General features: G+C 40.4%; 1 protein-coding gene across 3 annotated transcripts in view; it reads left to right on the forward strand.

Annotated features, from left to right (window-relative positions):
* The window catches only part of LOC107394412 (F-actin-uncapping protein LRRC16A), a 58,502-nt gene that overhangs the window by 17,002 nt on the left and 23,723 nt on the right, over positions 1-17,777 (forward strand). For 2 of the 3 annotated variants that reach the window (XM_054744989.2, XM_015973338.3), the window contains exons 3-6: positions 5,519-5,569; positions 16,128-16,187; positions 16,501-16,622; positions 17,650-17,747. In XM_054744989.2, the coding sequence (XP_054600964.2) occupies positions 5,519-5,569; positions 16,128-16,187; positions 16,501-16,622; positions 17,650-17,747 (331 nt within the window). Of the gene's footprint in view, positions 1-5,518; positions 5,570-16,127; positions 16,188-16,497; positions 16,623-17,645; positions 17,748-17,777 lie in introns of those variants that run through there. The other variant, XM_054744990.2, reaches the window with a different exon arrangement.

A 17,777-nucleotide genomic window follows, 5' to 3' on the forward strand; every position in this document is an offset into this window, starting at 1 on the left:
TTTAATGTTTTAATGTGTCTTGGAGGAATTTAAGTTGGGTGTCCTTTGCTTGTCTTGGACATAGGTATGGGTGTCCTCAAGGGGAAAAGGTTGGGAACCACTTTGTTAGAAGACAAACATTTTTTAATCTGAGGCATTATTACATAAGTTTTTGACTATTTTTTTATCAGTCTGATTCCTGACCTCTGCCACTTTTCCTGCCGGTGGGTGGTGCCTTGGTCTGCCTGCATATCCGAAGCTCCAGTGTTGGGGGCGGGACATTTTTGGGATCTGTCAAGTCGCTCCCAGTGGCTACCTGGTGGGGTTGCAATCCCTGGGCTCTGTTGGGTCCTGGTGGGGTTGGCCACTAGGGCTGCAACAAACGATTATTTGGATAATCGATTAATCGGATGGGGTCTCGGCACGATTAATCGATTAATCGGATTACATAGGGACATTTTTAAAAACTGCTAGGGAAACGTTATTTTTCCCCTTCCTTCACTTTATTGAACACAACATTATTAGAAAACAGTTCAATAGCAGAAAAACAACAGGCCATCACCTAAATTGTCTTATAAGGTGTATAGACAGAGACCCTAAGCTACACCTATCTGTGACCTAAAATGCTTGGTCCAAGTTAAACAGCTTAAAGAGCAGGTCAACCCCTACCAGAGTCTAACTCCACTCCCGCTTCATGTTTGAAAAATGCAACCTATGCTGTTGCCTGGCAGACCGAGAGGGCGGAGCCGCTAACAAATACACACACACTCAGGCTCACGACAGCATTGTGACATCATAATGTACCAGTTTACATCATAGCATACTTCTTAGCCAATAGCGGTGGCAGATTTAAATTAAAATACAGTGCAGAGTTTTTACCTGACAACGGCACAACACTGCCAGTTTTAGGCAGAATATTTAAATTTTAACCAAGATGCACTGAAGTGCCAAATTATTGACAACACGTGTCTGCAGCACGATTAGACACTCGTTTACTTAGTTTATCAGCAAAAAAAAGTTTATTTGGGGGTGACTTGCTCTTTAAGGGCAATTCTCATCTGTTTTGTTTGATCTCATCTGTAGACATTTATTATAATTGGGGATGTCAAACAACTAATTTTTAAATGTAATTAAGCATAGGCTGTGAATTAATCAAAATTAATCACTATTTCCAAAAATGACTGAAAAATACCAAATAAAACAAAAGTAAATGAATGCCATCCTCCTTGCGATGATGCCCTGGGCAACTGCCATAAAGTCACATCAAGAAATGCTGCTGATCATTCCAATGATCCCAAATAGACTCACATTAGGCCACATGAAATCAACTGAACCCAAAAATATATTAACCAGTATATAACTGCACGCACACAACACGCCTACAGCAACAGTTAGGACTCCTCCCTCCCTTTTAAAAGCGTTTTCGCTTCTGAGGACATTGTGGTTGTAAAGCCACAAGTTAGTAGTCTGGCCCCGGTGTGATCAACCAGTTTCTGCGGGAATGTGACGGCGGATCTAGTTCGCAGCGGCGCGAGTCCCCCCCCCCGCCTATCTAATAGCGTTGCGCTTACAATTTTATAGACTTTTTTTTAACGAGCTTAGGGCATGTCTAGCCTGTGTAATCATCCGGGGCTTGGGTGAATCACTTTTGAAAAGTTTTTAACCTACCCGGTAGGGCTGCAACTAACGATTATTTTCATAATCGATTAATCTGTCGATTATTTTTTCGATTAATCGATTAATCGGTTTGTTATTGTTTAGCTATTTAACCTATACAAGTGATGAATACATTTCAGTTAAGAAAAAGAAAAACATAAGAGAATTGTGCAGTTGACTGCAATCTATTTTATTGCACATGACCACAGTCAGCAGTGTAAAATGAGCTAAACAGTGCAAAATATCAGTCCAGAATAATTTTTTGGCATCAAAATATAAGAGGTAAATTCCATAAAAAATAATGTAGAATCTAGAATAGAGTTTGTAAGTGGTATGCATTGCTGGGGGGTGAGTGTCTTGTTCCCCATGTAGTTGTCCATCGTTGCTTGTTTTTTTCTGCATAAGAAACAAATAAACTGAATTAAGTACACATATAAAATAAAGCAGCACACACACTACAACACTAAATCAATATTACATTATTTGAATTAATTAACAATATACAGTGATCATTTATTTTGACAAAAATGTGTTGTGAGGCGTTTTACAGCGTTAGATAGTAAAACAGCCTTTTAATAGTTAAAAAAAGGACTTTCTGAATTTCTCCTGTATTTAAAAATTGAAAGCGTACAACTATGCCGCGTTATATTCACCTGGACACAGCTCGTCTGTATATTTTTCTCCGCGGAGTTGTCCTTTTTTGAATGAGGAACACAGTTATGGGTTTGTGCCGTTTTTCTCTTAACGAGAACATTCTTATAAACAGACGTGCTAAATTTGGCAAGCGCCACAACACGGAGGAGATTCACGATTGCATCTAGTCAATCAGAAGTAGAACACCGTAAACTGACGCGGCAAAAAAAACAAAAAAAAAAACATGTTTAACATCCACTATAACGAACTCAGCTAACACTAAGTCCCAAATGTGATCTGCGTTAGCTTGTTTATTTTCTGTTACTTACCGGACTTTCCTCTGCTGCATCAGCCCCCATGTTTTCATCTCAAATGTTCACTTAGGGACGTCGTGCTTCCGTCGTGCCATGGTTTTTGCATATTTTGTAGGTCACCGGTCTTTTCAAGGCATCTAGTGAAGTGCTCCCATACTCGTGAGGTTTTTGTCCGGGGTTTCTCTTGTTTTGTCGCTTCTATTTTTCTTCCGTATTTGTTGTTGATCCGCCATCTCTCACAGCAAGATGCGCGTCAGTAACGTGATACGTCATGAAAACCGAGGGCACTTATTGGCTAATTTCTTCTTCTACGGCCCCACTGGTAGATCAGTGGCTTATTACTGCCACACACTGGCGGCAAATTTAACAGATTGTAACCGATGTCAGATTGTGGTAAAAAATAGACTTTATGCGGTAAAATATGATTATTAAACAACTAATCGATGACTAAAAAAGTTGTTAACTATTTTAATAATCGATTATAATCGATTAAATCGATTAGTTGTTTCAGCTCTACTACCCGGACACCGAGCTCTCTCCTTCCTCGCTGATGATTCCGACATGCTTGCGTTTAAGACGCTGCATCATCACCGTAGTATCCCCATGCCATGCTAAGTCTGACCTACAAACGTTGCATGTCTTTGCCTGATTTAACTGAAAATGCTCCCAAACTTTAGAAGTTTTTACTTTTTTGGGGTCTCGCTGCTTCTGCCATGTTCCTCTTACAAACAACTGCCAGCTATCCACCGGTCTGCGCGCAACGGCGGGCGGGAGGGGAGGGGGCTTTTGGAAGAGTTGCGCAACACAACGAATCGATGACGCAATTCGTTGCCAACGCTTTTAGTAATCGATTTTCATCGAATTTATCGATTCGTTGTTGCAGCCCTATTGGTCACCCTGAGTCCCGGGCCGCTGTGTTATGAGCTCGGCCAGCTCGGGGGTGGGTGGCTGCGGGCGGGCCTGGGGGCTTGCTGTTGCTATCTCCCGGGGCTCTGGCGGCTGCTGGTTGTGACTCCCGGGGTAATTCTGTGTGCCTCTTCGGAGGAGGGTTGGGGCTTTCCTGGCGGCTGTCTCCCTGGGGTTCCTGCGCCTCGAGGAAATCCTTGGATCTCTAGGGCTTGGAACTCCTCTATCTTCCGCACATCTTTAGGGGCAGATCCGTGGCCCCTCACACTCTCTATTAGATGCTCCTATAGATAAACCTTACATATACAAACATGTGTACACACACAGGTGCTCACATGGTGCTCTCACATGGACAGACTTGGGCATTTTCTGCACATCACCTGTGTGGTGGCTGTGGTTGGCACTAAATGCACTATGAATTATTTATGTGTGTTTCTCAGTAAAGATTTTTACTTTTCTATGTCCTTATGTTGTTGGCGCATTGATATTTTGGTCTTGTTGTATTTTTGTGTGTCCTCTTCTCTCTCTCTCTCTCTCTCTCTCTCTCTCTCTCTCTCTCTCTCTCTCTCTCTCTTTCTTTCTTTCTTTCTGCAGGTCTAGAACCAGGTCTAGAACCAAATTCTTGTTCATCATTTATTTTTAATTTTGTGATCCCCCCCCTCACCCACCCCGTCCTTCTCTCTCCCCCCTACACTTACACTTCTGTCTCCGTGTCCGTTGGTTTTTAAAACAACTGAAAATATTTCTATTAAAGTTTTGATATCAGGAGGGGCATGATAGTAGAAGCTACAACACTCCACCTGTGAGAGTAAAACTGCAAGGCTTGTCTTCGTCAATCAGACATCATTCTGATTGCTTCACAGCTGGACAGGACACGGTAAATACAAATAAATAAATAATAATTAAACAGTCTGATCCAAGTTACAGCCCCTAAAGCTGAAACAACTCCGTCAATACTATAAACGTACAGGTTCATAGTAATGAGATATTATGACAAATACATGAAACAAAGGTTGCCAGTTATTAGTAACAGAAACCCCCTCTTTAAAATTTGTCTTGTGCTTAACCAAACCAGGAAATGAGTAAAACCCTGATGCACAAAGGACGTCCTTCAGCAACCCTAGAGAACGTTCTCTCAAGGTATTTTAAGTGATAACAGACAGCCTGGGTCCTTGAAAGCAACATATAAGGAAGTGAAGGGTGGCTGGAGGGTTGTTCATGACAGGATACTGATAAATAAGCTCACATGTTTTAATAAATGCACCTTAAAAGTCTGGACTGGATTTTAGCTCCTATTTTTTTGTTCTGCTTTCTGATTTACATACGTGGACTCAACCACTTGCTCGCTCTCTGAAACCAGCTCTGTGTCTGCAAACCACCTGAACTGGGATGTTTTTGAACTTTTATAAAGTGGAACCAGTTGTTCTGAGTGTTATATTGGCAGCTAATACAGTCCTGTCCCCTTAGGCAGGCCAACAATGTGGTCTTTTATCTGAGATGTCTGAGAGGCCTTCATAACTGGTGTTGTCCAAATGTGACCTGAAGAGACCTCGCTTGGCTCCAGAATCAGTTACTGACCATGTAACAGCTGACTTAACACTCCCGTAAACCACACCTGCCTGCTTTTTTAGACTTGAGTATAAAAAATGATGGGTAATCTTCTACAACTTAGAAAATATTTAACACGCAGATGGAACATGAGTTGCTAATTTTGGCAGCTTGGTAATGTGCAGAACTGGGATTCAGCACGTGGTCTAAGATAATATATATTATTATCCTGCTCTGTGAGAGAGCCTCACAGGAGGCCAGCACACTGCTGTGTGTGTGTGTGGGGGGGGGGGGGGAACAAATGTGTTGGTATATAAGAATGATCTACTCATGTCTGGAATTAAAAACAGCATTTCTTCTTATTTTTTATGCAGTTTTCTACTTTTTATCTGACAATTTTGTATTGACATTTTGATGTTTTTGCTTTCTAAATCTAATCTATGTAATTATTTGAAATATATCAGAATTGTGTTTCTTTGCAGGCGTTGGCGTCACATCGAGCATACCTGCTGACAGCTCGAGTTCCTTCTAAGGTAAAACTGTTTTTTTTAATCATTTGTTTTTATCAACCCAGCAAATTGTCTTTAAAGGGGTACTATGCAACCTGATCATATTTTAAATAATCTTCTTGAGTTAGTATGTGCTAATATGACCTTTTCAGGGTTAATGAAATGTCACCCTCACCGCCCCCTTTGGCCAGAATATCGTACTTGCAACTTCAGGGTGGCAGGCTGCCTCCTGCTGGACTCAGAAAAAATGTTTTAGATCATGAACACAGCTGGTTTGTTTCATTTAGTGATGAATCATTCCTGTAAAAACTAATGAAGACTGATGAGACATTTCAGCAGTTAAAGTGTTAAAAAGACAAATTCGCTGCGAGGAGACTCAATTTTGGTTTGAATAACTAGACACTAGGGAGCGCTAAAAGCAAGCCAAAACTGCAAAGTCTGCCTTTAACGTCCACAATATAAAAAAATAAACATAAAATGTCTTCTTTGTATTTTTTTCTAAATGCATTTGGTGCAATAATATGCTGTTGGTTGATAATGTGTCAGTGATCCCTGTATTTAACTGAAGGCTTATTTTTATAATTTAGCTTTTGAGCTATGATAGGGCATCTAGTGTTTTCCTCTGTGGTATTTTGCCTGCTGACATGGGCTAACCTTTAATGCTTTTAGTCGTGGCCTTATTTTTAACTCGAGTATGTTCTTTTAATTTTTTTAATCTCTTTTATCTGAATTTTTATCTTGTTTTACAACTAAGTCCTTCAGGAGTACTTCTGAGTTAAAACATGCTCATGAAATACGTGTGTGGAGTAACCAGGTAGGTAGGTTTTAACGTTGCAAATCTGCAACGCCTGCCTCCAGAGGGTTAATACGGTACTGCACTTTGGTCAGCGCTCATGCTGTTTTTAAATGTGCTTTATAAAAAACATGGTATGGTATATTTATTTCTATCTTAATAGAATAGAAATGATCTTAATTATCCCTTAATGGGGCAGCAACAATCACGTCTACTCTCTTGATGTAAGAAAATATCGTTATACAGAAATATTTCAATAATGATAATGATTTGACATTTAAAAGCAGTGTATCAGTTTTTTATTGAGACTTTATGTACAAACATTTACTGTATTTCTTTGTGTGGTGCAACTCAAACACCATCTGCTAGGTGGAGCACTTCCTCCACACCGTCTCCCTCTCATGATAACTCTGGATGTTTCTTGGAAGAGTCTGACTTGAGTTCTCCAGTTTTATATTGTTTCAAAAATAGCAAATATCATCTGTCTTTCAGTATCGCAATATATCGTATTGCCTAATTTTTGCCAATACACCCCTCTATTTGCTACTATGGGGGTTAGAGTGTTAGTGATTTGGTAACAAAGCATAGCCTCTTTCACAAGACACACCATGGTGAAAAAATCAGCGTCATACTGCCGACATGGTGTGTCATGAAAGCATTGTGGCGGCATGGTGGTGCGGGAATGTTGCGGCTTTTGTGCCACCAAGCGTGATAGTAATATAACCACTGTGGAGGACTTCTGAATGAAGATCATGCTGATGGAGGTGTCATGCTTACATGTGGAATGTTCTAGCGGGGAACAACATTGAAAATGAAAGTAAACAAGGGCACTTGTTACTTATATATCACACAGAATCAGCTGAGATGGCTAACTGGAGCGATACAGAGGTCCTGGACCTTCTGGTCCTTAGAGCTGAAGCACAGATCACCAGACAGTTCACAGGGACGGTGAAGGACAGCCGCCTATTGAAGAGGCTTGTGAAAAAGACTTAAGGAGCGCCCCCACACCCCCTTTACACCGCCATCTTGTAATCTTCTGTGAAAGCACATGATCGCTCCATATTACCGCCACAGACTGACCAAAGGCTCCCTGATGCCTCAGCTTTGCAGCTAATCAGCGCCATTGTTTTATGAAACAGGCTTATAAGACGTGGCTCTTTCATTCAGAAGCACAGGAAACGTGATCTGCATAAACACAAACTGAAAAGTGCACTGAGAAGATAATCGTTCCATTGTTTCATTAGATTTTTTTTATTTTTTTGTTTATTTCTTTGTGCCACCTTTAAATTTACAGCTTTATTGTTTGTACTTTCTTTTCTATACTGAAAAGTGTTTCTTTTAAGCATTTTTTCCCCTCAACTTGTTTCTGCATTCTTCAGTTTGTGTGTCTCTAGCTCCAGATGGGAACAGGTCTGAGCATATGGAGACATTTGATAGTTTTGCCCACCGTGCAGCTGTGAGAACACAGCCTGTGGGAAAGGAAAACAGTGACAGGAAGAAAAGTTCAAACCAGAGGGCTAGAGATATTCACGGAAAAGAAAAAAAAAACAGGAAAAATGGATCGTTTTCTTGCAGAACTCAAATGAAAACGCAGCTAACTAGCATAAAACGGAAATAGAGATAAAAGGCATGGAAATACATGAGACGTTTAGTTTTTTTTAAGTTACAGGAAAGCAAAAACAATTCTAAAACTCCTTCTGATTAGAAGTCTCAGAATGCACAGACCTCCTTATTTTGACAGTCATCGAAATTACAGATCATCACGTTTGATTTAGTGAAAGAGAAGCCAAAGTCTAACACTTTTCTCAAATGACTGATTCTGTTTCCTTTGCTCTGTGTTAATGGCTCACTGGTTAAGGGAAAAAAAAGTGCTTTGGGAGGATTTATTTGTTGTGAGTGTGAATCAAGGCAGACAGCATATAAATAGCTGGGGAAGGTCTGAACTGTTAATGTGGGACGTTGTGTGTCTCATTTCCATGGAAGCAAAAAGTCATGAGCTTTTCCATCTCGGAAGAAAGGATAAATTCTTGGCAGCATGTCATGTGATCTTGGGAAGAGTCATGTGATTATGATCATTTGAATTTTCTGTAAAGGTACAGGCATCACTGCTCTAGAGAGACTCCTTGTGGCTTTGGCTAATAGCTCTTCATTCACAACCTAAATGAAGGATGGCTCACACCGCAGTTTAAGCCCAAATTATGCTTTTCTATGTTTACATTTGAATACATTTTTGTTGTTTTTCACTGCCAGGTTTCATGCAAGAACAACAAATATTTTAATGTATTTAAAAGTGAATAGGGAACCTAAGTCTCCTCCCTTTCCGGCCGGCTCACGGGTCCCCAGAAGAACGAAAAAATGAAAGCAAGTCAAAGGGGCTAAAAACGCTATTTTCTAATCCGCTTTGCGTTAAACCCTGGATGACACATATGTTGCATTGCAATTTAAAAGAAAACTAATGATGGGTGTTTCGACCACGCCAGTCACGTACTTTGAGATTTATCAGCTTGTAAAAGTTCCTAATTAGCATGACTACAAACCAGAAATCAGCACGTTGCATGTGTGACGTCACCACATACTCCCCTCTCCCCTAGCGTAGCTGCTACTTACCAAATGACCAGATGTATGGTGGTTCTTTCCTCCGGTGGGAAGTTTGCTGAACTTACAGCCCTTTTCCCTCAGTTTTCTCCGTGTCTGGTTCGATGGCATCACTTCCGTGAAGCACATTTGTAGTCCTGGACTTATTTTCACACAAAACCTAAAATGGCTCTCCCCCGTTCAAAAGTAAGTGCGTTCTTGGTATCAACATGTGTCTTTAAAATTCACGGGCATTGTATGTGAAATCCATGACGCAAAACAAGCAGAATTAGAAAATAAAGTTTTTAGCCCCATTGTCGTTCTTCCGGAGACCCGTGGTCCGGAAGTAGATGAGCGTGACTTAGGCTCCCTCTGCACCACCATGATTTCCAGGCATTTACTGAAAAGTGGTAGCAGCTGCCTGTTTCTCCTCTGTTATTACTGAGTGGAAAACCTCTCACACCAGTGGTGTTCTGTTCCAAAATGCGTGAGTGCATAATGAGTGGAGGACCCAGGTTAATGCGGAAGTGCAGCTGTTCCATTGGATGGTCCAATCGTTGGTTTCGAACCGTTTTTTAAATCTCCACTACATATTTATAGCTGTACTATGTTAGAACTTTGTTAAGATCAAACGTTTTAAGCTAGCTTGTTTTGCATATTTGCCGTTGCAGCTTTAAGTAGTCATGGACACTTCGATAACCTCTGAACAGAATCTGCAACGGAAAGACTTAAGGTCTGCCAGCTGACCCCTGATCTGTTGTTTCAGAGTGGGCCAGAAGTTTTTCCAGCCAGTGTGTGTGTGTGTGTGTGTGTGTGTGTGTGTGTGTGTGTGTGTGTGTGTGTGTGTGTGTGTGTGTGTGTGTGTGTGTGTGTGTGTGTGTGTGTGTGTGTGTGTGTGTGTGTGTGTACTGTCACAGCAAAGTGAGGCAACAGAGGGTGAGTAAAAGACAATGGAGGAATTTAACAGCTGGCGAGGCAGACTGAGGAGGGGGCACTGCTTTTCTGTACCCTCCCTCCCTTTCTGTCTCATTCTTACACTCATTTTTATGCCATTTCTCAGATATTCTACGATTTTATTTCCTTGTTGATCATAGGAAATTTCTTTTTATTCAACTTTCAAGTGTTAAAGTTTTAGCTTTCTTTTTCCTTTTTCCATTTCTCCTAGTCTCTCTTTCTCACTCTGGTTTTCTTTCTCTGCTCCTCCTCACCTGCCCTCGTTGGCAACAAGAAAAGACCACACAAGTGTTTACCGTAGACTCTGGATTCAAAGGAAAATGTCGGATCCAGACTTTCCGATAAGTTTTGTTTTGATGCAGTTTTGCCTTCGTGAGTCTTTGTGTTCCAAGTGTGTGTTCCTCGTAGTTCCTCTATCAGTCCCTATTGATTCAGATGAATGTACATAAAGACACCTTGTGACACGCTGCCTCTCCACCAAAACAAGTTGGAGCTTGGTGAATCATGTGAAGCTTACTGAGCAAAGGCCCAGCTGTTAAAGTTGATTCTTCTTGATAACTTAAGCAAACCTGAACGTTTTAACCACATGTGGCCAAGCAGCTCCCATCGAATGAGTGTTGATGTGTGTTTACAGCACCCTCTATTCTTCTGGTCTCAGGCTTTTGCACCAGATGTTGCTCTTCTTAAGCCCCGACAGTTCCAGTGATGGTGCCTGGCTCGTGGCCAGAACTCCAGCTCATCACAGAGTCATTGGATGAGGCGGAGATCAGATTTCCACTGAAAACCGTGAATCTGCCCTTTGAAACAGGAAGCAGCCAGATTCTCTTAGAAAGGCCTGGCAGGCCGTTTAGAAATGCTTATTGTTTTCTGCTCTTTTGATAAAACAAATGATAGAATTATAGTTGTTTTGGATGAATGATGACAAAGACCCCATGATGTCATGCCATACGGCAAAATCTTGCAGAATCTGTTTGCGTTCTAAATAAGGCTTGGGAACCATTATTAGCTACAACACAGGGTGACCAAATGTCCTCTTTTTTGTGGACATGTCTACATTTTACTCTCTGTCTAGGGCATCTAGGGGGTCAATGATTAATGACAATGTCCAGGGTTTTGTCTTTTTTTCCATTTGACTGGACAAATGCAGTTTGGTGGTCTTAACAAATAACAGGAGATGGACTTTGGTTGGTTCAGACTCATTGTTGGAGTTACGTTGGCACATAGTAACCGAGGTAACCAGATCTGTTCCAGGTTGTTGTTCTTCATGGGAAACGTGGTTGACTTTTACAAAGACCTTTGTAACAGATATTTGGCCCAATAAATAATCCCAGACTGCACACAATGAATAAATACAATTGTTTGTATTCTCTCAAATCATATCCTCACATTGGAAAAGTAAGTTTTGGGGGATTCCTATAAATTGGAGTGCTATTTCAGTGTTTATTGAGAAAATATCAACATATACAGAAATGAAGTATTGGAAGTATTAAGGATAAATACATGCAACAATTTACATGTGAATTATTTAGCAATAGTTTGTCCAAGAGGTGTTGCCATAGTGTGATGTCATCAGCAGGCATAGGTCCCAATGTGGTTTATTTAGAAATCAAAGTAGGGTCACAATATTATTACTACATGAAATCATAGCTATAAAATAATTGTTTTGCGTTAGTCTAAGTCATTTAGCTGTGGCGACCATTTTTATCTTGGTAGGATCTAAAAGATAATTTGTTGTGACTTCACATCTGGAGTTAAAATCTGTACTGTTGGCTCATGAATTGGGATCACTCCCTACCTATTTTTAGCCCCATACCAGTAAAATTGCCTGAGTTATGGCCATGTTGATGCTGGGAAGTCTTGTGGTAGAATGACTCTAAAAGTAAATCAGTTTTGTCACAACATCCAAGACTTTAAGGGTGTAACAGTGGTAGGGATGAGTACCTTTGACATTTGAATCGATACGGTACTAATTCCCGGTACCTAGGAATCGATACCGGTACTTAACTGTACCAATTTTCGATACTTTTGAGTGTGTAATATTTTAATTCTCTTTTATAATAAAATATATATTTTTCTCAATTTATAACCATATTTGATAAATATCACGATAAATAACATACAACTGTCTGTATTTTAACATCGTCCTTGTAGTTTTATAAGCTGATAATTAAACTGAAGCAAACATCTTTACTGTGAACTAAATTTACTGTGTATCTTCATTCCTTTTGCTGTCCTTCTTCATTTGATTTTTCCTACTGAGATGTTAGAATTTCCGAGGAGAAAACGAAAGCAACATTAGCTGATAACGATCGTGGCAATGGAAGCTAACATATCAAGCTAATGTTATCTTAAACATTTTATTTAACTGCTGGAGCAGATTAAAACGATGCTGCCTCACACTTAGATCGTTGTCACTGGTTTCATCTTCACCCAGTCACCCGTTGCATTTAGTAAAGTGAAGCCAAACTTTAGAGCGCGTTCATGTTCTTCTAGTCGGAGATTCAGAGTTCCGAGGAGAAAGCGAATGCACCATTAGCGAAACGGAAGCTAACATATCAAGCTAACGTTATTTTAAACATTTTATTTACCTACCGGAGCAGATTAAGATGAGGATGTCTCATTTAGATCGTTGTCGCTGGTTTCATCATCACCCAGTTACCCATCACATTTAGTGAAGTGGACCCAAGCTTTAGCGTGCGTTCTTTCTACGATGCTGCTCTGTTTACAACTGGCTCGCAGTGACCGACGACATAACGCTCTTGCGCATGTGCAGCTGTCTAGGCAAGTTCTCGTTGTGAAGGACGGGTACTGAAACGAGGCACCGTTTCAAATGATGTGAATCGGTGCTCAGTCGGTACTATGGAATTCGGTCGGTACCTTATAAAGTAATAAATTCGACAGTGGTCCCTCTGTGTTGTAGCAGCAAACGAATGTGTGCTGTCACATTAACACTAATCCACTGTATTACATAGAATGTAAGCTGGATATACTCAATATTTATATAGCACCAATTCACAACAAGAGTCGTCTCAAGGCCCTTTGAAAGAAAGAAAACAATCTTTTATATTGCGCCTCGCAAGATAAAAATCACAAGGCGCTTCTCAAAAACCAAAAATTCATATATAAAAAAGATTTTAAAAAAGTAATAAAAATTATGTTTTAAACCAGGAAAAAATAGTAAACCTGCTTCTCAGTGCATTGAGTTAAGCTCAGTTCATTATGCTAATTAGCAGGGGCAGATCTACAAGGGTGGCCTAGGGTGGCAGTTGCCTCCCTAAAAGAAACCCTTGCTACCCCTGCTGCCATCCTAGCTGGCAGCTATAAATTCAAGAAGTTTTTCAACTCTCAGGCTCATGAAGACCTATTTGCAGTCTGCTTTGACAGAGAAAAGACAATCAAGCTAGGCTGTACTCAGCATTTAATATATATAAATTTGTGTTTGTGCGCTCTGTCCCGCAGCGCTCCTCCGTGAGAGCGGGGGTGGGGGGGTTGCACACCTTCCGGTGCTGTTTCTCACCATTATCAGCTGATGGAGGGCTCTAGTTTCATTGCGCCATTCGTTTCAGCGAACACGATAGGGTCGGGGAGGGGGGCGGGGCACAACGCTTAGCCTAGCGGGTGGCCAAGCCTGGCGGGCCGCCAGGCTTATAAAGCGCTGGAGAAAACCCTGAGATATTAATATATACATATATATATAATATATATATGTATATATATGTATGTATGTATATATATATATATATGTATATGTATGTATGTATATATATATATATATGTATATGTATGTATATATATGTATGTATATATATATATATGTATATGTATATATGTATATGTATGTATATATGTATATGTATGCACATATGTATATGTATGTATATGTATGTATGTATATGTATATATGTATATGTATATATGTATATGTATGTATATATGTGTATATGTGTATATGTATATGTATATATATGTATATATATATATATATATATATATATATATGTGTGTATATACATATATACATATATATGTGTATATACATATATATATATATATATATATATATATATATATATATATATATATACATATATACATATATATATATATATATATACATATATATGAAATATGTGTGTATGTATGTATATGTATGTATATATATGTATATATATATGTATATATATATGTATATATATATATGTATATACAGGTGCTGGCCAGTAAATTAGAATATCATCAAAAGGTTGAAAATATTTCAGTAATTCCATTCAAAACGTGAAACTTGTACATTATATTCATGCAATGCACACAGACCAATGTATTTCCAATGTTCATTACATTTAAATTTGATATTCATAAGTGACAACTAATGAAAACTCCAAATTTGGTATCTCAAAAAATTAGAATATTCTGAAAAGGCTGAATATAGAAGACACCTGCTGCCACTCTAATCAGCTGATTTACTCAAAACACCTGCAAAGGCCTTTAAAAGGTCCCTCAGTCTTGTTTTGAAGGCACCACAATCATGGGGAAGACTTCTGACTTAACAGCTGTCCAAAAGACAATCATTGACACCTTGCACAAGGAGGGCAAGACACAAAAGGTGATTGCTAAAGAAGCTGGCTGTTCGCAGAGCTCTGTGTCCAAGCACATTAACAGACAGGCGAAGGGACGGAAAAAATGTGGTAGAAAAAAGTGTACAAGCTCTAGGGATAACCGCACCCTGCAGAGAATTGTGACGACAAACCCATTCAAAAATGTGGGGGAGATCCACAAAGAGTGGACTGCAGCTGGAGTCAGCGCTTCAAGAACCACCACGAGGAGACTCATGAAAGACATGGGATTCAGGTGTCGCATTCCGTGTGTCAAGCCACTCTTGAACAAGAAACAGCGCAAGAAGCGTCTCGCCTGGGCCAAGGACAAAAAGGACTGGACTGATGCTGAGTGGTCCAAAGTTATGTTTTCTGATGAAAGCAAGTTCTGCATTTCCTTTGGAAATCAAGGACCCAGAGTCTGGAGGAAGAGCGGAGAAGCACAGAATCCACGTTGCATGAGGTCCAGTGTAAAGTTTCCACCGTCAGTGATGGTGTGGGGTGCCATGTCATCTGCCGGTGTTGGCCCACTCTTTTTCCTGAGGTCCAGGGTCAATGCAGCCGTCTACCAGGAAGTTTTAGAGCACTTCATGCTTCCTGCTGCTGACCAACTTTATGGGGATGCAGACTTCACCTTTCAACAGGACTTGGCACCTGCACACAGTGCCAAAACCACCAGCACCTGGTTCAAGGACCATGGTATCCCTGTCCTTGATTGGCCAGCAAACTCGCCTGACCTTAACCCCATAGAAAATCTATGGGGTATTGTGAAGCGGAGGATGCAATACGCTAGACCCAACAATGCAGAGGAGCTGAAGACGACTATCAGAGCAACCTGGGCTCTCATAACACCTGAGCAGTGCCACAGACTGATCGAGTCCATGCCACGCCGCATTACTGCAGTTATTGAGGCAAAAGGAGCCCCGACTAAGTATTGAGTGCTATACATGCACATTCTTTTCATGTTCATTCTTTTCAGTTGGCCAACATTAGAGAAACAAACATTTTTTCATTGGCCTTTAGAATATTCTAATTTTCTGAGATACCAGATTTGATGTTTTCATTGGTTGTCACCTATAAATATCAAAATTAAACGTAATAAACATCGGAAATACATTGGTCTGTGTGCATTGCATGAATATAATGTACAAGTTTCACGTTTTGAATGGAATTACTGAAATATTTTCAACCTTTTGATGATATTCTAATTTACTGGCCAGCACCTGTACATATATATGAAATATGTGTGTATGTATGTACTGCCACCCAAGAAGTGGAGAGGAAAACTCCCCTTTAACAGGGACGAATGGCAGTTTGAGAAGACGGGGCAGATTCGCACAAAATAATTTGTCATTAGCAAATCAGATGTTCAAACTAAATACTAGCTTTTTGTTTCATGTTGTTTTAATATGGTCTTTTATTTGGAAATGTAATCACTGGTTCTATTAATCTGAAGAGGTTGGCTGCCCTTGTTTTTGCTTTATTTGTCTCAGTCTTTATTTAGTCTGTCCTAATAGTTTCTAAATACTGAACCCAATCAGAGTTTCTGCTCAGGAGATGAACAAATTCACAATTCTTAAAACTTACAAAGCTCCTATGAGTTAAAATAGCAGGTGACCTTGATTTGTTTACTGAAGAAGTTCATCCCTTGCCTTCTTATTTATCTCAGGTTGAGCAGTCATTCAGCTACTTGGAAATCCAAGGAATCAGCAGCAACAAGCCCACTCAGGTACAAACACAAAAAGCTGTTTTGAAATCACAGCATTTCATAATTGAACCAATGTTTATGACAGAGAGACACACCTGACCCAACACACATGGATCACGTGGACTCTGATTCTAGGTGATCTCCTACTTACCAATACAATTATTAAGAAAATATGTCTATAAGCATGTTGAAGGTTGCATACATATGGATGGATGAAGCATTTTTTTTATTGAATGATAATCAATGTTAAAGTTCATAATTCCACCTGACAACATTTACCAAATTTGAGTTTTCGACAGTTTGAGTTGATGCCATGTTTCCCCCACCCCGACAGTTGGTATTGGATCATGAGCGAGGTCCCTGGAGCCTTCGACTGGGATCTGTGGAGGAGGTAGACGAGGTGATCGCACACATCGGTGTCTGTCTCTATCGGATCTGCCCCGCTGGCTCCCCTGTGTAGGTACCACTCAGCCAACTGCTTCAAAAATCAGTCCAGCAGAATCTTATTTGGCATGTTTCCATTACCAAAACTCCAGAGTAGTTCCTGGGATGTGGAACTTGACCAGGAGGTGGATGCCCCAGTCCTCTCAGCTGTTGTGTCCATTCTCTGCTTTGGCAGTGAGTGATGTCACTGATCAGCCCCCAAAAACGCTGAAAGTAACATTAATAATATTAAAAGTATTTATTTTATAGAAGTATATCTTAATTTAATCAATTCAGAGGTCACGAGCAGCTCTGAGTTTTGTGAGACAAGCCCCGTTAATTAAGTCTCTGGGGGAATTTCCCGTTTTTTCCAACAGCTGCTTCCACCAAGTTTTCCGGTGTCGGGAGATAGATTTTAAATGCAATCTGTGCTTTTCGGCTTCACCAGCTACTCTTCTAATTTTATTGCTGCTGGTTGTTTTGGATGTCTGCTTATGTCATTTCCTACTGAGTGACAACCAATCAGCGTGAGTTAACCGGACGTCCAGCTCAGCTATTCCACCGGGCCGTTCGGAATACCTACTCCGGAGCAGGTACTCAGAAGGTTCCTGAAAACGGCCCAAAATAGTAGCCCGTCCTAACCAGCTCAGTGGCCTGAGACTAAGAGATTGGGGTTCGATTCCCGGTTGGGAAAGACTACAAAAATGGGACCCAATGCCTCCCTGCTTGACACTCAGCTTTAAGGGGTTGAATTGGGGGGTTAAACCACCAAATGGTTCCCGAGCGCGGCCACCGCTGCAGCTCACTGCTCCCCTCCATGGGGATTGGTCAAATGCAGAGATGAATTTCACCAGTGTGTGATGATGACTATGGGACTTTAACTTTAGTAGGGCCAGTTGACATAACTTGGTTAATTAAATTCAACATTTCATTTTTAGAGTGTAGTTTGCTGAGCAATCAGTGGCATTTTAGTTGTTAATTTTATGTTTGATTATTAATGTTCTCTCCATTTTTTCTTCTCCCGCTCCTCTTCCTCTCCCTGTATCTCTCCGTAAGGAAGAAAGTTGATGAGGAAGTTGAATTTGAAACCTCCAGAGAGGCTGACGGCCCTCCAGGACTTCTGGAATGAGCAGAGCTCAGCTGATCTAGGACCCTGTGGTAGATCATTCTCAAATTGCGTAAAACACT

This window comes from Nothobranchius furzeri, chromosome 19, assembly GCF_043380555.1.
Source record: "Nothobranchius furzeri strain GRZ-AD chromosome 19, NfurGRZ-RIMD1, whole genome shotgun sequence".
NCBI classification, from domain to species: Eukaryota; Metazoa; Chordata; class Actinopteri; order Cyprinodontiformes; family Nothobranchiidae; genus Nothobranchius; species Nothobranchius furzeri.